This window comes from Chelon labrosus, assembly GCF_963514085.1.
Source record: "Chelon labrosus genome assembly, chromosome: 21".
In the NCBI taxonomy this organism is placed as follows: domain Eukaryota; kingdom Metazoa; phylum Chordata; class Actinopteri; order Mugiliformes; family Mugilidae; genus Chelon; species Chelon labrosus.
In genome coordinates, this window is record NC_140354.1 from 2,264,932 (window position 1) to 2,288,378 (window position 23,447).

Consider the following 23,447-nt stretch of genomic DNA (forward strand, 5'->3'; position numbering starts at 1 on the left):
AGCTGTTCCCTTCAGGGGATCGCGACAGTGAATCATCTGCTTCCATCTCACCCTATCCTCTGTATCCTCCTCTCTCACACCAACTACCTTTATGTCCTCCTTCACTACATCCATAAACCTCCTCTTTGGTCTTCCTCTAGACCTCCTGCCTTTCAGCTCTCACCTCAGCATCCTTTGACCAATATATTCACCGTCCTTCCTATGTCCAAACCATCTCAACCTCTCTAACTTCATCTCAGCTGTCCCTCTAATGTACTCGTTCCTGATCCTAGAGAAAACCTCAACGTCTTCAGCTCTTTTATCTTCCTCCAGTCTTTTTCTCAAAGCCGCTGTCTCTAAATCCTACAACGCTGCAGATCCCTGATGTAGTCCCACCTTCCCCGTGAGCTCCTCTGTCACACCTACAGCACGCCTCACCACTGTCTTACTGCTCTCATACATATCCTGCATTTTACAATACTATTTTACAATAAAAAGAATCCAGAGAGATTACAGAATTTTACATAAGTATTAATGCTGGTGAATGTGGAGCTAATTTTAATCACTTTTAAACTTTTACAGTACCATATTTTACTGTTTCTAACTTTGCATAACTACAATCTGAAGTGGCAAGGCAAGGCTGGTTTCTCTGTTTTAATGAGTTTATTATTTTTGTTATGTTTGTGGGGTTTGGACTTCATGCAGTGAAGGTGCACAGAACAAAACAGTCACTCGAATCAGTTCTTAATCTTTATGGAAAATAATTGTAAAAGTATACGTTTTAATTCAGAGCATTGACTTCCTGCTCTGACAGTGAGATATGAGGACTTTTATTTAAGGGCACAAGGGCTATTTGAATTTGGAGATTTTTATTAGTTGTGATAAAGGCGTTTGAACAGCAGGGGGCGACAAACTCCACAGATGCAGAGCATATCTGGAGGGAGCTGTCCTTTCAGCACCACAGCCTCACACACGCACACTCTCTGTGCGCTAATACAGCATATTAATTCACGTCAAGTCCATGTGTGTGCGTGTGTGTGGGGGGATATGTTTAATGTTGAGTTCAGGGTTATAAACCCTCAACAGGACCAAGTTGAGCCTAAACTGATGAGTCTGACCAGCCTCGTCCACACTCGCTTCTAATTGTCATTCATGGAGAATCATGTAATCAGAGCAGAGAGATCAGCCTTTAAAGCTGTGAGCTGTAGCCTTCACACAAATTAATGAGCAAAAAAAAGCGAGGACATCTAGGGACGAGTGCACGAGAGACTGCTGCAACAATTGGATAATAATAAACCATAAACGCGTAGATTTCAGACTGTGTGCACAAATGCCATTCCACCTTTCAAGAAGAGAGAGCGAGAAAGAGAGCGAGAGAGAGAGAGTCCACCATCGCAACACCCCCTCCTTCCGCCCCCTCCACCACTCACAGAAACGGAATTAAAAAATCTTTAATATCTTTCCAGCAACGAGCCTCCATTGCTGCAGCGCGGGGCTCTCTCACACACACATCCATCCATACACTGAGGGCCTGTAACACGTCGCCAGGGAAAGGAGAAAACTAACCTGCAGAATTAAGAGCGTCTTCTTTACACTGACACCGCTCAGCGTCCGGAAAAAAAAAAAGCAGGAGAAAGGCTAAAGTGACTGTGCTGAATGTATAGCGCCGCTGACAGTGACATCGTGACAACACCAGCTCTGACTGTGGATCGCTCTCCCGATTGTGTAATTTTTTTTCTCTTTCCTGCAAAGCGGCCAAACCTGCACCCGAGAGCGCACGGAGAGAAAGAAGCAGAAGAAGAAGAGGAGGAGGAGGGGAAATCAGGCGGATTGCAACGTTCACCACAAATTATTTTTCTTCCTCTTACATGGCGCAAGGGCTAAACAAGCGGGACCGTCCTGGGTGTGATACTGCCACGGTGAATTTGGATATTCAAGCAGCAGCAGCGGCGGCGACGGCGGCGGCAGCAGCAGCATCAGCACCATCCTCCTCCATCCTCCGAAGAAGCATCCTCGGCTGCGGCGGCGCCCACACCGACTCCTCGTCCTCCTCCTGCGGGCTCCATGTCGAGTGATGGTCGGCTTGCCTTGCTGGATGCTCCCCGCTCTCTCCGGATCGTCGACGACCGAACCTCCTCTGACCGCAGACCCCCATTTTCGGCGGAAACCTTCCCAGAGCTATAGGGCTACATATGGAAACTGGGGATCAAAATTTTAGGAAAAAGGAAAATCTAAGCGGTTAATTTATTTATTTTTTAGGGTTTTATCGTTTTCAGTCTGGTTTCGTGTCTTTTTAAGCCTGCTAATTAATTGATTTAGTCGTTGAGCCTTGATTTCCTCATTCCACCGGCTTGATTTGTGAGTTTTTCTTTGAAGCTCACCATAGGCTGTTATAAAACACCCAGGGAATTGCTTTTATTTCCTCTCGACAGGACTTGAATCGGTCCATTTGTTTACAGATTTTTTCCTTCCCTAGTTCATTATCTCCTTTCTCTTGTCCCTTTTGACTAATCAAACCCTCTAGAACAGTAACATTAATAACAGTAGTCTTTAGAATTCTTACTAGTAGACGCAACGTTAGCCTTTGACTAACTCACTGTAACAGACGTATTGAACTGTTGTACTGTAAGCCTGCCATTACTCTAACACCCCCTCCACCCCACAGACCATCTCTTTGCTCCGTCTGAGCTCATGTAAATTCTGGGCTCAGCTGAAACCTACAACAAACAGGTTGTTTGTTTTTTTGTTAGTTTTTTTTTGGTCAACCCTGTAGAGAACAAACCTGGTTTATGTCACGTTCATTTCGGGCTCAGCTCAGCCTCTACATGCTTTAGGACATCATTATTCCTCAGTGTTATTCTTCACATTTGTAGCTTTTCTTGCTGCAAGTGGCCTTAGTGTGGGCTACATCTGCAGCTGCAGGCCTGCCGAGGTGCTGTCACCCTCTGCTGATTTTTTTTGTCTGAATCATTTCTTTGGGTGCAAAAGTGAGAACAAACAGAGAGGAGAGACATCACTATCTCTCCCTCTTACCCCCTCCAAAGCAACCCCTCAGTCATTTTTTCTCTTGTTTTGGTCCTCACCCAAACGCAACCATAAGGTTCCTACCGCATCCTCCTCCTCCTTCTTCCCTCTCCTTCCGCTCGAGTATATCCCGGTTTTTCGGTTTGGTTTGGTCCCGCAAATTTTCAAATATTTACTTCCTGTACATCAAGAGGAAAGGGGGTCCCCCTTTCATGGAATGCGGAAACATGGGTCTGTTCGACCGCGGAGTCCAGATGCTGCTGACCACGGTGGGAGCCTTCGCGGCCTTCAGCCTCATGACCATCGCGGTCGGCACGGACTACTGGCTGTACTCCCGCGGCGTCTGCAAGACCAAGTCCATGAGCGAGAACGAGACCAGCAAGAAGAACGAGGAGGTGATGACCCACTCGGGACTGTGGAGGACGTGCTGCTTGGAAGGTAAGAGTCACAATCAGCGAACTTCGAAAAAACATTCAGGACTGGCATGAATATTACTACAATACATGTTTGTTTAGAATCAGAGGTCAAGTCCTATCGATCTATCTATCTATCTATCTATCAATCTATCTATCTATCTATCTATCTATCTATCTATCTATCTATCTATCTATAGATCTGTCTGTGCCATAACATCAGAATTGGATCAACATTACTGGTTTTCCTGGCCTCTAATAAAACCATCTGACAAAGCCAATTTTTATATAACATGCATGACCAACTGCTGCTCATACATCTTTTCTTTTTATTTTATTTTTTTCAAAGTTTAGTTTTATAGTGGTAACGTAGGTATCTGCTTTGCAAGAAGCTGCAAGACAAATGCAAGAGCCAGAGAGACGCTCAAACAAAAGTGCTGCCCTGATTCAGGTTTCTTCGCTCTGAAGTTTCAATACGTCTGCGCGTTTCTGTGTTAGTTTGATATCTTTATTCCTCAAATGAAATGATCCAACAAAGAAAAACATGAGACTTGTGACTAATTCGCAGCAGAGAAACATTGCCACTGCCGTCAGAGGAAAGCAGGGTTCTGCAAGGTTTCTTGTTATTCTTTTCTCCAAATTACTGGATTGTTTTACCTTTTCCCCCCCTGCTTTTAATGAAATAATGACACAAAGAAAAATCTGCTACAGTGTTGTAGCAGAGACATGTCGGCTCACAAAGCAAACTAAAGTTCATAAAGACTAGATCATAAAGAGTAAAATTTGCACAGAAATCCTGATTAAAAGTGCACTCCTCATGTTAAATCTGAGGGTTCTCAAGGTCATTAAATATAGGAAAGAAGAAAAGTTTCTACATTTAGTGTTGTAGCTTTTTTCTAATGCTGGATATTTGTACTTCTTCATGCCTCTAGTGAAAGAATTGTCGAAATCATTGCTTCATTTTATCGGTCACAAAGCAAAATTAAAACAAATAAGTTTATAGATCATACCTAAAACTATAGGAGTGCTGAAAGTCTTCTGCACCAGTCTGCAACAGCTTATTTAGACATTAGGACGCTAAATAATAAACACATTCAGACGCAGTAGTTGGGGAGGAACTTTTATCATATATCACCCTGATATATCTGCAGTCTGATGCCCTGCCCTAACCTTAATTAAGGGATGCTGCAAGCGTGCTGTACCTTCAAAGAGGATGTGACACCGGGCCAGCAGTTTGGACAGAGTGTGATGCCCCAAAAGTAAAGTCATGGTAGAGATGCAGTCTGTCAGCAGGCCTGACCTGCCTGACAACCCTGATGATGGCAGAGCGGCTTGTCATGTAACCTTTGACCTGTCTGCGCTCGCTGCTTTCCGAGATGTCAAACAGCCTCACGTCCTGAGTGCAGGTTTCTAGACGACCTCCAGAGTCTGCCCTGTCAGACGGAGGCGGCTTGTTTCCTGTCATGCCCCAGTGGAGGCATTGGGTGCTGACTTGGAGGGAGGCGTTGTAACCTTGTGAGGGCGCAGAGCGTTACAAATCTGCTCATCTTCTAAGCTGTGAGATCCTGAAAGGCCACGGTGTCTGACTTCATGCTCCTTTGGCTCCTGTGATAAGCAGTCACACTCAGTGCTCCCACTGTTCCAAGCTTTGGCTATAAGCAGAACATTTGGAGCAGCTAAAATCAATATTTTTATCACAGCTATGGTAAAATGACAATGTAAAAGAGGTCACTTGCAGAGCAGTAATGAACCTACACAGAAATATCAGCTAAAGCTGAATCTCTAAACAGTTGTATTGTGAGTTTCAGATTATAGTTTAGATTGTAAGATCAATCACTGCTTCAAGCGGTTTTATGCAAACAAGCACAATTAAACCCACCTTATGCATACCATCTCCGCTGGCTCAGCTAGAAAGAAGCAGCTATATATTTCAGGAGCTTGTGGAGACCTAAAACAGAGCAAAAATGGAATTGCATTCATCAGGTGGATACAAACACAACTCCAAACAATTGATAATGCTGATTCATAACTGCTGGATGTAATTGTAAGAAATGGCCTACTAGCAAGTTCATCACATCAACTTCTGTAACTCAACAGCTGTTGGAGGATGTCGAGCTGGATGACTTGACTTTAACAAGGCTCGATGTTTAACTTTGCTTCTTTTAAGAATACCTTTACTATTTATTTGTATTTCAACAGTTTACTGATATTGGGCTGGATCAGAGGGTTGGGACTTGCTGGTCCAATAACAAGTGTGCGCCCAAAATAAACCACTTGTTCACTTATTCAATACACCTGGTAGACACAATTCAGTAGTGAACAGATTGTAGACACTTAGATGTGATCATAGACTTTGCAACAGCATCTAGAATATGTGGAGTATTGCATTGTGGGATTATTACTCCAGTAAAGCAAGTAAACTGTCCCCTGTGAATGAGAAATTATTCTGTATGACAATAATGGATTATTAATACTGATTTATCAAAACGGAAGCCGCATTTTATTGTTGCAGCTGCTCAAAGTGGAGATGGTTTTAACTACAGTGTAGTCCAGTGGTTCTCAAAGGGTCACAAGATAAATCTGAGGTGTCATGAGATGATTAATGGGGGAGGAAAGATGAAAAAACAACGTTCTCCTTTAAAACATTTGATTTATTATTATTATTTTTATTTATTTAGTTTTTTAGTTTATTATTATTTTCTTTAGTGAGATGTTGGATCCCTTTAATTAGATCAATCGTTCACCAGGAATGTTGCATGGTGGAGCTGCTACAGTACAACCCATAAAGCTCAGAAATGTGACAAACGGCCACAACTAAAAGCTACGTTTATGATTCAAAGTGGCTGCAGCAGTTAGTTGATTTATTATTGGTTGTCAGAAAATCAACCGCTAAGTATCAACATTTGCTGTTTTCAATCAAAAAAATCAAAAATGCAATGGCTTTCTTTGCCATAAAAGACAATAAGTTTAGGGAAATGCAATTACACCAAGTTCTTATTTCACTTTTCTGACATTTTATAGACAAATACTGGATAAAGATTGATGGATGATAAAAAGAATTCATTTCATCTGCACTGAAAAAGCTGCTGTATCTGTCAGAGTAAAGCACTTTCTCTGTAAATTGAGCTCATTTTGTCAGATGCAGGCAGAGAACAAAATGAGGCATCCATACAAAAACTGAAAAAAGCTTAATTTGGTGTCTTCTGATCACAGCGTTAACGCCTCAGCTGTTCCTGAGAAGCTGCTCAGGTGTTGGCAACAGAAGGCTGTGGTTTCACAGGGTCGGCTCCAGATGTGTGTTTCTGGGAAAACGAACTCAGCCGGCCTTCCCTGGATGGATAAAAGAAATAACGCTGAATGTTGATACAGTGCTGCAGTGATTACATTAGAGCACATAGGATTAATCACAGCTGGGGTGTAATTGTGACAGTGACTGGCCTTTATCCCCGCCAGGCCATTATTTAATTGGCAAACAAAACAGCACAAGATGAGATCAAAACATCACACTCTGGGCTCGCTGTGTGTGTCGCTTTTGTATCGGCACAATGAACCTTTCCCTTTGAATCCAGGATCAAAATGGCAGGAAATAAACCCAGATTTGTCATTTGTGATTCATGAATGAGCCGCGGCCCACAAAAGGCAAAGGGAGAGGAAAAATGGGGTCGCTGCATTTACTTACCGGGGTCAGATTCATTTAAATTCTAATTGAAATGACTTCCTGCTCAGGAAATTGGGTCTTAAAAAGCGAGTACATTTAATTATATCTGGTTTGAACATTTTAAACCACAAATCTGAGGGAAATGAAAAATAGGAAAGTACAGAGCGGATGCAGCTGGAGAGAGGCAGCGATAAGAAGGCTGCTTACTGCCTTTTTCTGCACATACAGTCAGAAGGAGTGATATCAAGTTTAACATTTCAGATGTTAATTAGGCTTCAGTTTGCTGCTCAGCTCTATTAATTCAAAGTGCCAAGATGACTAGTATTCATCTTTCCTCCGGCTCCTCTTAAATTAAGTCTTACTGGTGATCAGGCAAAGACTGAGGCTGCAAACGGTTGAAGCCTCCTAATCGCGGCATTAAACACAGACTGTGTGTTTGGCAGAGCGGGCCCACACATCCTGCTCGCTGAGTGGACACAGGTGGGCGATGGTTTGTGTTTGTATAACCAGTGATTGGGGAGGAGAACCTGTGAAAAAGCAAAATGGGAATACCCACACTGGGTGCTTGAACATGTTGACCTGTGCTCTGCTCACTGCTTGTCAGAGAAATCTGTGTATTTTCTTAACGGAACAAAATGTTACATGTTTGTCTTAGAGATTTAAGTTTGGTAAAATTCACTACATCTCACCTCAGATGACTTAATTCAACTTTCCAGAGCTGACACAGCTATTGAATTTTACTTTGAGTAGTCATTCAGACAGAAAATGCATCTAATCATATTATTAATTTGCTCATTCTCGTTCTCAGCTCATTCAACATTGAGTGTTTCCTGCATCTGAAATGAAAGAATTTGCAGGAAATTAAGCCAAAATGTTGGCTCTGGCATTTTGGTGATATAATTTGCAACCAGAGGGTGTTTGGTAGTGACTGAGGATGGAGCGGTGGTATCCAGGTCCAGCCTTCTCCCTCTTTGAGCTTCACTTGGCTCAGTTCAAGGCAGCCATCTCGATCAATGTGGTCACTTCTGAGGAGCTTTCCTGCAGTAGTTTTCAGTTGTATTTGTTCCGTGTTGGTTCCCCCTCATATTTTTATCCTTGTATCAGTTTTACAAATGGCAATGGAATTTGAAGCAGTGAAGAGTCTGATGCCATGCTTTCAGCTGTTTGGTTTTATCCAGACTGCAGCTCTACATTTCACTCCCGGGTAGTAATATCAACATCTATTGGTCCTCTGCTGTTCAGCCTTTAAGTCTTAAAGCAACATTAAAAGTTCAGTGGTTCCATAAACACAGATGTGGCTGCAGACAGAGAAAGATTCAGCTTGTGAGGCATCAACGGTGCACACAGTAAACATGTGTGTTCATGATGAATTGGTCCCTGGAGGCCGCTGTTCCTCCGTCCTATTTTGGACTTCTGTAAAAGCTCTCAGCCAGGTGTACCGCACTACTAATCTGAGGCATTTGTCTTCATTATAGCGCCGCCCTCAGGCTCCACAGTTGCTATAGGACAAGAGCACAGTTAGGGAAGAGAAATGGTGGTCTCAGTGATGAAGAAGGGCTAGTCGGGTGTTTCATGACGTCAGGATGCCCAGGCACTCTGGAGGTGTGGGTTCAAATACTACTTCTGACAGTAACTTTGTTGAGGCCAAGTGGTTAGAGAAGCAATTTGCCTTCTTATTGTGTAGTGACACAGCATGTACAGCAAACTGGAATGAATGTGCATCCCCAAATGCTCATTATTATAGATCCAGGTTCATTAAGGTTCATTGTGCATGCTGTGTCCAAATCACAAAAAAAAAAAAAACCTTTGCAATGGTATTTCCTGCATGTCAACAACACTTTAATGTTTGCTTTGCAACAATTCGAGCTGCAAATAACATTTTAGTCATAAGTGATTAATCTGATGTGTATTTGCGCAGTTAATCTTTTGACCTATAATTAGGGAAAATCACATTTCTAAAGCCTTAGGTAGTGTTTTAAATATCTTTCATTTATCTGAATAACCGTCCAAAGTTCATTATCACATCACTGATGAGAAAATAAAACCTGGTTGTTAGCAGGCAAACAGCCATGCTAGCACATCTGAGGCTGTATACAGGTACAGTAGCGCTTTTAGCTACAAGCTAACATGCGCAGCAATGCTATACTTATGTTTAACAAGTGTATCTTTTACCATGGCCACCATCTTAGTTTAGCATGTTAGCGTTATGCTAAATGACAATAAACACTACAAACAACAAGGTACTGTTGAGGCTTTGATTCCATTCCCTTGTAATCACGTGCACAGTTGTTTTTTTTATGCTATCTTCTAGCTAGCTTCGGTGTTTATGTGACCGCTGAGGAAAACATGAAAAAAAAGGACATACAGTCTACCCCACAACATGCTCCACTAGTCACAGGCTTAGGGGCAAACAACATCCCGGAAGTGTGTGCTGATACTCGTAGAGCATTTCGCTGAGAGCTCTGTACAGTTAAAGACGACGCGTTATTTTGTTAAAAAAAAAAAAAAGAGCACACATTTTAAAAGCTCTTTGAGTGATCCAGGACAACAAACTCCAGTGGAAATTAATAGATGAAGAACATTTGCCAGTTCGGGGTCACCACTGTTCACTGACTTGTCTCGTATCAAACCGTACCATTTAAAGTTTTAAAGTGTTCTTCCACTTCACCTAACCTAGATTGCTTAGGAAAAAAAGTACTTTCTTTTTTTAACTAAAATGGTCACCATTATGGCCTCCCACAGCTCCTGTCGATTTCCACAGATCACAGTTCACAAATCCTGCCTCATGATTTTATGTTTAAGTATGTGGGAGTATCAATGTAGTGTATATTGAGGCCTCTGAAAACACATGTGGGAGTATGTTGTGTGCGCACTGTACATGTTTGAATGGTGATGCTCTGTGCAAAGCAGAGAAGCAGGATGAGATAAAAGCAGATAGCAGAGCAGAGCAGCAGAGAAGAGCAGGATTAATCTCATAGTCCAATCAGATAAGGATTACCCAGCTGGAGCGTGCCCACCCAGGCTAATGTCCCGGTCCTAAAGTGGCATTACACTGTATTATGACACCGATCCACTGTACATCCAGCAGCATGGGCCGGATTACAGTTACAAGTTGAGGGCGGCGTGGATGGAAAGTGTGTTCAGGGCCACTTGTTGGTGTAAAAACCTCCTTGCCTCCGTCAGTAACACTCCTCTCTACTGCCTCTCCCTTCATCTGATAACAGCCTGTGTCAAGTGACTGAGCTCTATTGCACTGCACTGTCACTCTGTCCTGCAGCGGGCGATGGATGGGATTCATTTTGCCTTCGCCTGCCTTCCATCCGAGGCCCTCTGGGACTGCACACAGTCACTGCCCGACTGTGACTGTTTTATTGGTCTCCACCTTGACCCCTCTATTGCCCACTAAGGCCATATTACAGGCCACACATTAACAGAGTAAGCTAAGACGGTCGAAAAGCAGTGCAAGTGTGCTCTTGTTTTATTGTTGAGGCTGCCATTTGTTATAATTCTTACAGCTACGGCGATTGCTACCAGGATATCAGTGCACAGTTCATTGATTATATCTGAGAGCAGCCCCAGGTCTGTGCTTAGTAGAAAGAAAATTGTATTTATGTCATGCCTCATGTTTGTTACAGGTATCTTTTGTCTTAGACTGCGATTTTTAGATGCTCTTCATACTTGAGGCGGAGAACCGTGTTCCCAGATGACAATATAATAGAAACTACAATGTTGCATTGATTGGTTTCCTGTGACCAAAACAAACATTATGTTACATCAAACCTGAGAGAACAATAGAGGTAAAGTGGCCAGCAGTCATCGTTATGATTCCCCTCCTTGTATATTAATAGACTCTGTAGCTTTGTGGAGAAGCTTTCGGCCGTCCTGATGGAGAGTCTGAGATTAGGTGGACAGCAGAGGAGTGTGATGGCAGGGTAATTGGTTCAGTGTATGATGAATGCCTCTGATGGCTTTGATCGATGAGCGAGGGGCTGTAAACTTCGGTGGCACTCTCCCATAAATGCTGTCACCTGCTTTGCATGAAGACGCAGCCCATCCAGCACCCCCAACTGCCCGGAGAGTGAGGGCCTCGGCTGTAAATTAGAAAACATAAAATTAAAACACAAAGCATTAATGTTGGGACATGTATCAGAGGGGAGAGGCATCACAGTTACTACATAATAATTGCCCGCTCTGACCCCCGACACCTCCTCATCACACCTTGCAGGACTGCATGTGTGTGTGTGTGTGTGTGTGCTGCTCCAGCCTTGATTTACACGTGTTATTTTTAGCTGCAGATGGTCCTGTTGGGTGGGGTCTATCTTTATCCTACATGACCAGAGAACAAATCAATATGAAACATACCCTGGGCCAATCTTTGTGTGAGCATGCAGTGTGGCACCGCTACTCACCAGTGCATGATAGACAGACAGGGGCCGCTGAGTGCCGGCTGTACGCGAGCATGCATTCATGCTGTCTTGCCTCCAACTCAACATGTTTCCATTTAAAACTGGAACTAAATGCAGCTCAGATACGTGCCGAATCTCTGTGTTTCATGTTATATCAAACACCTGCTGGCACGGAAAGCTGCAAACAGTATGTGGGCAAGTGCAGTTGTGAGTAACATGAAAACACAGAGATAATTTGTACATCGCAATGTGGACAAAATGGAAAGTATACTGCAATAGTGGCCTCGACATCCTTATAGTCACAGTCTGTTGGTGGAGATTCCTAAGGACCTGATATCTGTAACTGATATATAAAATCTGTAATAGGTGTTATAATGCATAGCAGTTTGGTTGATGTTGAAGGTTTTCAGTCATCCAGGTCATGGCATATCCAAAATACAAGGCTAAAACATAAGCAACAGGACTTGATTTGTTTCTTGAAGGCATTTTGCCACTCATCTAAGAAACTACTTGAGTTCTAAAAGTCTGGTGGATAAAGGTTAAGTTTTTTATTGGGAACATCTATGGACCACACCTTGAGCTTGGAACCATCCTCTAAGTATGTTTCAAACCTCTAAATACATTCTGACCGTCATGCTCATTTGCTCTTTTGCAGAGAAATAGAGAAAGTTTCCACATGTCAGCACAGTAATTATGAAGTTACAACCAGAAGTAGGTTTAGTTAATCACAGAGACTGTAAACATGAGCATACGTCTGGCCCTGGTCAGACTACCAGCTGGAAACTAAGGGGAAGGGAAGGCCTGATTATTATTGGTTTTTTTTTTGTTTTTTTTTCCCTAGCACAACAGTAGTACTCTGAAATAGCTCTGTAAGGATGAATTTGTAAATTCCTAACCAACTTTTGTATCCCTGAAAAATTAAGTAATGTTTTTCTTAAAAGGATTTTAAAGGTTTTAACTGTGTGAAATTCAAAGTAGAGACTCATGTAAAGTCTGTGATGTTATTATCAGCAGGAGTCTTTTACTCTCAACACATGGAAACATGCAGTTTTAATGCAGGGACGTAGAGCTAAAAATTGTTGGCTATTATATAAAAAAAAAAAACAATGAAGACTTATTGCTTTTTGGAGCCATAAACTGAATGTTTTTTTATTTTTTAGTGCAATGTAGTGACACACCTTGGACTTTTGGCAAATTCTAATGTCCATTTTAATCTTTTTAATGATTTCCCAGACAGAATGACTGATCCGTATATATTTTAAGGTTTTTAATTTCCTTCCAACCAAAGAAAAAACAACAACACAACACCAGCGTGTTTGGAGAACATATCCGGGACAGTCAGCCTCCGCAACCATCGTCTTGTATTTGCTCTCAGCCTCTGTTTATCAAACACATGCCACCCCCTTGAAAATGTAAAGTTTCAGTGTTAAAGTGGCTTGAATAGCCACTCGATTTTCAGTGAGATTGCGCTCTGATTACATAGAATTGATCCTCTTACAACAAAAGTGTAATTACCAGCGGGCCAATCTCTGACTCCATCACGGCAGAGCTCCTTTCCGTTCCACCTCGCCGGCTGTATCCTTAAGCTGTGGAAACATCCCAAAGAGACCCTGTAGTAAATGATAATTAACTGCAGATACAATCCATTCATTTTAAGGAGGTGCGATTCACTTTTTTTTCTCTCTCTCTGCAACAGCACAGAGAAACCACGGCAATCTGCCTTTTGATTAATTGGTGGTGTCCATGGCGCAGTTCATTTGCAATCTATTACAGTGTATTTGCTTTGTGTCAGAACGCTGCCCAAACACACTGCATCATCTCAGACTTGTGGGAAAGTATGAGGCAGAGTTCGAGTGTGTTTGGTGGTTTTAACATAGCTCAGTGAACGACTGCCTGCAGATATTGATACTAATGTAATAACAATAATAATAGTAATGACTGTGGTTATACCGCATACGTCTTTAACCAACTGTTTGATTGATAAATTATTTTAAACAATACACTCCTCCCTAGCCTAAATATATGAAACTAAAATTGTCTGATGGTCTCCTTGGGTTTAGATTGTTAACTGAACCCGTTTTTTTTTTACCATGCATGCTAAAATTATTGTAACATTCTATTGGGAGATTTGTGGATTTGCATTACTTAAAACTTTGATTGTTATTTAAGAAAGATTAGTGCCGTAGTTAAATGACACACTAACAAACAAACCAGAGCTCAAGAGAGGTGACAGAGATGTTACCACCTCTGCAAAAGCCTCTTAGCACCCAGTGGGAGAGCTGCTGCCACCATCGTGTGAGCCAAAAAGGCACAGTGTCGCAGGCCAGGATGGAGGTGAGGGGGAGAAACCGGAGGTTCCCAGGTCATCACCCGAGGCCGGGTAGAGGACAGAGGAGGACGGCTGGAGGTAACGACAGCAGGGCAGAGTCTGGCAGATGGAGGAGTGAGCACAGGGCAAGTAAAGAGGGCAAGGAGGACGGGAAGGGAAGGGAAGGGAAGGGTAGGGGTGTAGTTCTACAGTGACGTTTCACAGCCGGTCCGAGAGGATGAAGGTGAACCGGTCCAGATGGCCCAGGATAGTGCAGGTGTGTCTGTGTTTGAAGTGCACATACAAGAGTTTGTGGCGTGTTCAGATATCAGATGTCTTTGGAATTTGACATCCAGTCTGATTGATTAGTTTATTGTCTAACAATGCATAGAAACCAGACAGTGTTGACAGATAGTTCAGCTAATGGGATTGATTTTTTTAACAGTTTAGGCGTCTGGAGGAGAGGGACCATAACATGCTATGTTTTGCTCTGCTTGCTACCTATTTGTTTAATATACAGGATAAAAATGCTAGATGTATCCTTTTTTTAATCAAGTTTTCACCTTTTTTGCACTATAACAAATTCAGTGAAGAATTTAAAAAGAATGAGTCACATTTTGCGTTTCATATTTTTTTTTGGAAGCAATGTTGAAGCGAAGCCCTTGATTCACCAAACTGGCCTTTCTGCCTCTGAGGACGTCAGAGCTGCCCGTCAGTGAGACGCTGCTCAGATGGCCGTGTTTACCGCACTCCAGAGTGAGTATTTACTGCAGTCGACAGGGCTGGCAGACCCCACTGTCACAGCAAATGGTGCTGTTGGGAAAACAAACAGTTGTAATGAGACTGTATCTGTCAAATGAGACCACTGAAAACCACTTCAGTCAGAAGCACAAGGACACAAAGGAGACTAAAGGTTGTTCCGTTAGCAATGAGAGGTTGATTTAAGAGCAGGATAGTTAGTTCTGGGTGTGTTTTGGGGAGATGCTGAATGTGACCCGACTCCTAATTGATTTAGACGCTGTTTGTTCTATCACTCACATGTCTACCCGGAGCAGCTTGATGGAGTGACTTGGGTTCTTAACCTGAAGGATGATTTAATAGGCTTCCTACAGGAAATGATGTAAACCTGGTGTCTTGGAAAGGTTGACACTCGATTATTCATGTCTGTTGCGGTACATACTGTGCCTCAAAGCCTCAACCAAAGTGCTGACGGTGCTGCTGATCTTTCCTCGGATAAGAAAAAAAAAAAAAAAAGACAATGCCATGCTAATCTGCAGATCGGAGCGAATCAGGGAATTTGTCAAAATAAAGTCGGCGCTGTTATCGTCGCTACATCCTGATGTGGGCGAGGATAAGGTGTTGCTAAGTCCACTGAGGAGGATGATGTAATTTCCAGTCGAGCATGCTGTTTCTTTCCTCCCCCTCTCTTCTGCCCCTTGTGTGTGTGTGTGTGTGTGTGCGTGTGCGCGTGTGTGTGTGTGCATGTATGTGAGCGCTCACCTTCATGTCTCTGTATCTCGGAGAGCAGTAAGGAACAGGATGAATTTTTAATGACAAGCAGCGTGGCTTCCCTTTGCTCTCTCAGATCGCTTTCCAGGACAGGGAGTCTCTCATGATCTTAGCAGCATGCACACAGGCAGCTCAGGGTGAGAAAAAGTCACACACACATACAAAAATACACTTTCCCTCAGAAACGACTGCAGATGTTGGGCAGATATTATGCATGTTTTTTTTCTTTACTTTCTTTTCAGCTGTGTGGATGAGAGTTGTGTGCCTGTAACCATCCTTGTGTTGTGTGTGTGTGTGTGTCATGACGTTATATCACCACAGAGAGCCCACGCTGTGCCAGTCTTTACGACAACTGCATGAACAAGTTGTGAAAATAAATGATGAGCTTAGAGCAGAACTTGTGCCTTTGAACCTTGGTAGCATTCCAAATCTTTTTAAAATCAATGCTAATTTCAGGCTTTTTGAACACTTATTAACATTAACATCCTTTGCAACCTTTGTCTTTTTCATCATTGAATAAATGTTTTACAGTTAAATAAATGGCATCTAAGGAATTAAGTAGTGAATGTTAGACTGGTAGATCTGGTTAGTAGATTTTGTTGTATTTAGAGCCAGGCTACATGTTTCATCCCAATCTTTCCTGAGATTTTTTTTTTTCCAAGATAAACTTAAAGCTAAGCTCCCCTGACTCTCATCTCCTAATTGAAAGTGCAAACACACTCTTGCACAAGTCGTGTTTGAAGCAGAGATGTGATTCGTCACAACAGCCCCATCAGAGCACCCATACAGGGGTTTTACCTGCCTGATTAGAGCTGAGCTCAGGATCTATGTCATAAACTGGACCGATAAGAACAGCACAGGTGTACAGCTGTCAGTCTAAAAGGTCAGGCCCAATGTATGTTTAACTCCACACATTGCTCAGAAGCAGTCTGTAAATGGAAACATCTGTGGGTGAATCATAGACAGGTACCTTCATGATTATTTTTTATTTTTTTTTGTATGGAATGTCTAAGGATATGCAGCTCTGTAGTTTTGTTTTTCTGATTGGTCATAATATATAATTAGCTGGCTGTGCTTGTTGGTCAGTTGGTTGAATTTTGAATGTTAGCTGATTTGTTTTTCAGATCTTGACTGCTTGCACACTGATGCGGTCCATGATTTATTTCGCATTGGACTTCTTGCTATGTAACTGATGCCAGTGCCTCACAAGAAATCTGAACTGGAAAAATAAGCATGGAGGATAGACGCAACATTGACAAGAGGTCAGTGAGGAGATGATGAAGTTTCAGATGCATTGCACATTTATAGGGAGGTGTACAAGTCCAAGTCAAAGTGCAGCAGCTGACAAAGTACAGTCCAGACGTGCAGATGTGTATCTTGACCCAAACATTTTATAAAGGACACATCGGGAGGTAAAGTGTGTGAACTAGGGACAGCCAGGTATCCCAGAATGTATTTTGCGGGTGTCATTAAGTACGCTGCAGTTCTTAATTACCATCTGAAGATTGGAGCATAGAGGCAGAAGTATAATTTAAAATTGTCCTAAGTGTCTGTGAAAGAGGTCTGTATTGTTCAGTTTTCCTCACAGTTATGGTGCTGTTACTGATTAAATTTAGGGAGTTTTTAGAGAATGGTAAATGGCTTGTGTTTATATCGTGGTTTGCTTGATACTTAGAGCGCTTTACAGTCACGATGTCACATTTACCCACTTGTTCACACAAGCATACATACATTCACACACACACACGCACACACCCACACCCACACACACCAGTGTCATGTACTGGGGGCAACTTGGGGTTCTTGCACAAGGACATTTTGGCATGTGGACCATGTTCCAGGAAACAGACCAAAAAAGACACTGTTAAAAAGAGTTAAAGCCACACATTAGTGGTTATTTAATACCAAACGGAAACTTGTCACTTACATGCAAAAAAAATATTGTACCTGACTGAGAGAACTCCAGTAAGTAGGAGGCTCAACTAAACTAAATACAGCCACTGCTATAATGTTATCAGTCACACTTAATCTGCTCCTGCTCAGCCACAACATTAAAACCACTGCCAGGAGAAGAACTGGGAAACTTTTGGACCTGGCATTCATGTGGATGTTACCAGACCACCTAGACCAGCCCAGGTACCCCCATCTATTGGCAATGACACTCCTTGATGGCAGCAGCCATCCCCAGCAGGATGCAGCCTGACACAGGCACACACACACAAAAACAGTTTAAGAACAACTCAAAAAACATGAAGAACAGCACAAGATGTTGACCTGGCCTCCAAATTCACTGGATCCCAAACTGATCAAGTATCTGTGGGATGATCCGCAGAGGCCCCTCCCCTTAACCCATAGGACCCAAAGGCCCCCACTAACAACATTCTGTTACCAGACACCACAGGATACCCTCAGAAGGCCCATGTCCATTCTCTGATGAGTCACAACTGTTTTGGAGGCACAAGGGAGACCTACACAATATTAGGTCATAATGTTATGCCTAATTGATATATGGGCTATGAATAGATCCTTTCTGTAGAGGTTTCAGTGTAAATAACGGACAATTTAACTATTATTTGTCGTCATTTTGTTCTTCAATAGTGGACAATAATGTATACAGTAGAAATGATTTATAAGTAAATACCAAATGTAGTTTCATCTTGTTTACACACCTTTGACTCAGCACCAGGTTGTATGGGTTCTAATTCCATAACTTGTCACCACTTTGGTATACATGCCCTTGAAAGGTGACTTGAACACTTGTACATATTTCATTTCACTCATTAGTTGTATGGAGTTGGACATGCTGCGTGTGTGATTCTCAAACAGCAAATGTAGGTCACACTCCTCTCCAAACGTCATCTGTCAGAAGTGTGCTTGTAGTATGCAGAGAGACAGGCTCATCAGTGCAAACGCTAACCACATAGAGGCTTAATTAAAATGATTACCCAACAAAATGAAGTGCCGATCAGACAGCCTGTCATCTTCTCTAACCCGACCCCCTTCCATTGCTTTTCAGAGGCCACAATATTACATTTTCTCAGCAGCTGCATGGGGATTTAACTGGAGAGAAAGACACAGACAGGGAAGTATGCAGGAATCTAAAGAGGCAGTGAAGAATTGGTGGCGGCGAAAACGGTGTGCAAGACGATGTTTGTCTAATGGCAGACTGTGCGAGGAGGGGGATGGGGGTGGGGGTGGGTTGTAAGCACACACACATACCCAGCAGCATTTACATAGATGTAATGAAACAGGGAAATAGATGAATGCGTGCCCCAATCCATCTAGCCATCTTGGCTGCCCTCGCTTGCCGCCTTCCCTTAAACTCCCCCCTTTTTTTCCCTCTCTTCCTCCTCCCATCATGCCCCGCTGCTCGCCGCTGCAGCAGGGCAAGAGATGACATGTGGACACTCAGTGAATTGCCAATTGCCACCGAGTGAGAGAGAAAGAGAGAGAGCACGGGAGAGAGAAAGGGGAGGTGGTTTGACGCATCCAGACTGCAACCGTTGGCTTTTTTTTTTCCTACATTAAAGATTAGAAAAAAAGAACTGCAGAGAAGCACTACACTGAATACTGGATGTGTCCCCCCTCCACACACCTCTCTCCAAGTCTCACCCCTTTGCTTCCCTGACCCCCTCTCACACTACCTCTCTCTCCTTCTCGTTCTCTCTCGTCCTCGCATACTTTCAGCTCAGGAAGAGAAATCAATAGCCACAAATTAATCATTCTGCCTTGGGCGGTCCAAAGGAGGAGGTCGTTGTTGGGGTGGGGGGCCTTTAGAGAGCTACGGAAAGGTATTAAGAGTGTTTTCTCAAGACGTTAAGAATTTGGGGATGTTGGGACTATCAGATGAGAGTTGAAACTAAAGCAATATAGCTGCGAATTGACATGCGATGGGGACATTAAAGGGAGAGAACTGACACCGTGAAAGTTTGCTTAATGGGAATTACCTTTTGTGTAGGCCAGTCTGGTTGGCAAGTTCTAAAATTAATTAATACAGTCTGCGGTGCATTTAAGTATAAATTCAAGGACCAGACAGTTTGTTTGAGCTACAAGTTTTTTTTAAAAAACAACAGAAAATTAGACAGTGAGTAAGTTTACATGCACATTAATATTACAGTACAATAAATTCGGGTATTCAATATGTATATTAAAAATGAGACCCATGTACAAATGTAGTATTTCTGATAAAATGAGTGGAATACTGTGATAGTCGTGTTATAGAAAGCACATTCCCACTTGAAGTTTTAATCGCCTGTTTTCATTCAGCTTTTATTCAGCTCTGCGCGTTGTACCCAAACTAAGAAGCTCACAGTTTGCAAAGTTGACATAGAGACGCATGCCCAAAAGAAAAGCACACATTTCTGGTTGGAAGGACTCCATAATAACTTTTTAGTTTTTTGGTCTGAAAGTTAATTCACGAAGCCTTGTTGTTGTTCCTATTCTCAGAGATGTTAAGTCAGGCACAGATGTATTGTGTTTACTCATACTACATGTTGTAATCTGTTCATTCTTGAGTCCATTTAAGCAGTAACTTAATGCTGAAACCACTTTATTATGCTATTGATTGATTCAGACAAAGTCTAGTAACTTTGTCTTCTAGGCCCCTCTAAATTCTATAAATTACTAAGAGAGCATAACAACATAAGACAATGACCACCATTTCTTGACTGAGCCCTGGCCACTTTCAGGTTAAAGCAGGTTAAAGTTAGAGTCGGCTCTGCAAAGGTCTAGCACTGGGAAAAGATAAACACAGTTCCAAAAATCAATTAATTAACCAAGTCAGGTATTTTTTAGAGGTACTTTCATCTGTTTCATCTGCTTGATCTGCCCACTACAAAACAAAAGTAGTGCAGATTGTTCAGAACAATCTGGCTTTGTGTACTGTAGTGTTACCACAAAGCACCAAAGTTGCAAATTACGAACCAGGACATGCTGATGATTTCAATGCCGCAGAGTAGGTTGGCACACCTGCTGCTTGAACTTGGGCGACCCTGCAGCTCATGCATGATGAGATGAAACAGATTGGTCGTAGTATGGACGATATGTTCTCAGTACAACACGGATGAAAGACATTTCAGGTCATTTAGGGACTATGAAGACCCATAAAACCGAAATCTCTCAAGCACAGCGCTAGATGGGGGCCCAGAAGTCACTTTTCATTTTTGTTTTTCCGAGGCACTTCTATTTTACGGCATAGCATTTGATATATTTTAAAACAAGATTTGTGACTTCATAAAATGAAAGTGAAAAACACTGCATTTTAGAGCTGAGATATATTATAGTACCTCAGACAATTCAATTTGTAACCCTGGGCCTAAAGCAGCTGTCTCGCAGCGCAGGAATTTGTCTCTCCTGCTGATGTGTGATGTCGGGCTGAGCTACCGTATTGCACCTCAGGGATCTTATTGTAATTGGCAGAGATGGGAAAGGTGACTTTGACGGTGTGAGCACGCATTTTCTGATTCCTAACTGTTATCTCTGCTTTTAAAATGGGGCTTGACTTTGGTAGAAAAGCTCAAATATCCTTTAAAAGAGTCCACAAAGTCAGCCTGCCTTTTGCAATGGATGAAGCAGCTCCAGCTTTGATGACATCAGACTCCTTGGCTCAGAGACAGAAAGAGGTTTACAATCACAAATATTGATCAACCTGTCCAAAGCCATAGGAATCATGTGAATTTGTAAACTGAGTAATGCTTCCACTTGAGAGACATCTAATAGTACCCAAGTACTCAAGATTTGTAATGTGGGCATGAGACAGTGTGTGTACAGTAAACCAGCATTAGTCACCATCCCCCCATTTCTGTATTTGTATTTACTGCTAACACTTTGTCATTCCTCAGCAACCTTATCTGCTCAACTGCTCTGGGGTTGCTGAGGTCTGCAGTTTTCAGGAACAAAAGGAGGCTGATGGAATTATTTAAAATGAAGTGAAACTTCAGTTTAAAATGTTTTTTGTTGTTGTTGTTTTTGACAGGAAAATATGAGGTGCTTTGTTTAAATCCACATCCTTTGTCAACCCAACTGTTTGCATGATGCCACTCTGCAATGATTTCCAACCATGGGTTCAACATTGAAGTAGGAGATACGTGTGAAGATCATAAATGACCTAAATATATATTTAAAAAAAAAAAAAAAAAAAAATAGGGACAATTAATTCGATTAATTCTTTTCATGGAACCATGATTTGCTTAATTATAATATTTGTGGATTAGAAAGATGATTTAGCAAGTCAAGAATGTTGCAGCTGCCGTTGAAGTACAACATCAAGCGAAGTACTAGCTGGTACTTTACAATCTTTACAACAGCTTACTAGCAAGCTAGATAAATTATAAATACTTTAAATATGCCCAAAAGTGGATAAATAGTTAACTATCTAACCAAAAACTGAGCCAAAATGGTTAGCATAATCATTTTCTAATAGCTAGCTTAAAGAAATAGATAAGTGGCTAAAATTGCTAGCTAGTAGTAAGGGACAAAAACATAGATAAAACAAATCCTGACAATACTCAAATCAAATGTAATGAATGATTAGTGGAAACAACTTGAACACATACATAAGTGGCTAAAACAGATTAAAAACAGCTTAAAGAAATAAAAACAGTAGCTAAAACAGCTAGCTAGAACAAATGTATAAAATGCTTACCAAAGAGTAGGGCAGTTAAAATATAGGCAGTTTTATGGAAACATATTGTTCGATATTCTACTATGTAGTTAAACACTGCAGTATACAGTTTAAAATCAAGTGAAATGAACAAATCAAGAAGTTAATGAGCGTTGATGTAGCTTATGCATATGCTCGCCTCACAGAACCGTGCATGGGGGTCGTATAAAATAGGCCAGAAAGCAGTGGTTTATTGCATATTTGTTTGCTATTCTGAATTTATTCAATTTAAGGTTTGCCTGTATGCTGCTGGCAGTTTCACTGACGACAGGACAGGAGAAGACAAGTCACTTGGCAGTGGTTTCAAATGCTAAAAATAAGTGGTGGAATGGCAGGAAACGACTCACAAGGTTTAAGTGCACAAAAGTGGACTGAAAATTTCCACAACTAGACCTTAAGCTTGTGTTAAAAAAAGGGAGTATGTTCCCCATCTGCCAGTTCTCACTCCATTCAAAACGACAAGTACTTTGTTTGCCTGAGGAAAGGCTTCTCTCTCTCACACACACTCACAGTGGTGGTGGGAGTGATTTTTTAACAGACGCTTTTGAGAAGAGAAAAAACAGAAAAGCAGATGAGGGCATTGTGCAAAAGAGAGGAGAGCGAGGGTGTTAAGATGAATATCATTTGCTGGATGGAAAGCAATATCAGGAAGCACAGAGACACAAGGAAAAAACTTCTTATGAGCTCCAGGTGCAAGAATGAACTCGGACAAAGACCTCAGATGAACAAAGTAAGGTTTTGTTCACAGCACTACAATGCAGGTTTTGAAAGCAAGTCAAGGCAACAGAACAATTAAAACTACAACAAGTTGTTTAAATTAGATAGTTTATCTTTTGTAGGCAGCAATGTTAATAAATGGCTGGAACGGCCACCATTACATAACTTTGGAAAAGAATAATGAAATAATGAAAATTGTTTTAAAGATTACATTATGCTAATTATAATTCTGTTTCTAAAGACATTTCTTGTAGAATATTTCCCTCATTTACACTTAAAAACTTTTACTTTAGTGTTAATCTTACAGTTTTGTACAACTAAAAAAACAAAGAAGCAGAGAAATTACTTTGGTAATGTCAGACACCAGGAACTGTAGTTGTGCTTAGCATTGTCATTTTTTATTCAATTAAAAGATTGTATAATGAGTTGAACACATTGTCTAATGCTAAGGAATTAGATCCAGTGTCGTGTTTGTTCCAGGCCCTGAAATCCTCCTAACTTGTTGTGATTAACGGCTTTGTTTGCTTCCTCTACATCTAAGCCCATAAAAGGACAGAGCTCATTGTTGATCTTTAAAAATCTTGCATAAAACCACCGATCACACTGTTGCAATTCATCTCTTCACCCAACTGTGATGTCGCAGTGAAACTGAGCCTTTTCCGAATGATGATGACTTATCGCCCCATGTGTTATTAGCCAGAGATGGAACACAAAACATCCTGTTTGCACTGCAAAGAAAGACTGACATATGAACACAGTGTGAGTCATGATC

The 23,447-nt window shown here is 41.8% G+C and overlaps 1 protein-coding gene across 1 annotated transcript in view; it reads left to right on the plus strand.

Moving 5' to 3' along the window:
* Window positions 1–3,113: 3,113 nt before the first annotated feature.
* cacng2a (calcium channel, voltage-dependent, gamma subunit 2a) overlaps window positions 3,114–23,447 on the plus strand; it is a gene marked incomplete at its 3' end in the record, with an annotated part of 50,089 nt that continues 29,755 nt past the window's right edge. Inside the window, exon 1 of the mRNA XM_084570859.1 lies at window positions 3,114–3,441. Coding sequence (XP_084426985.1) covers window positions 3,216–3,441 — 226 coding nt within the window. The 5' untranslated portion in view covers window positions 3,114–3,215. The remainder of the gene's footprint in view (window positions 3,442–23,447) is intronic.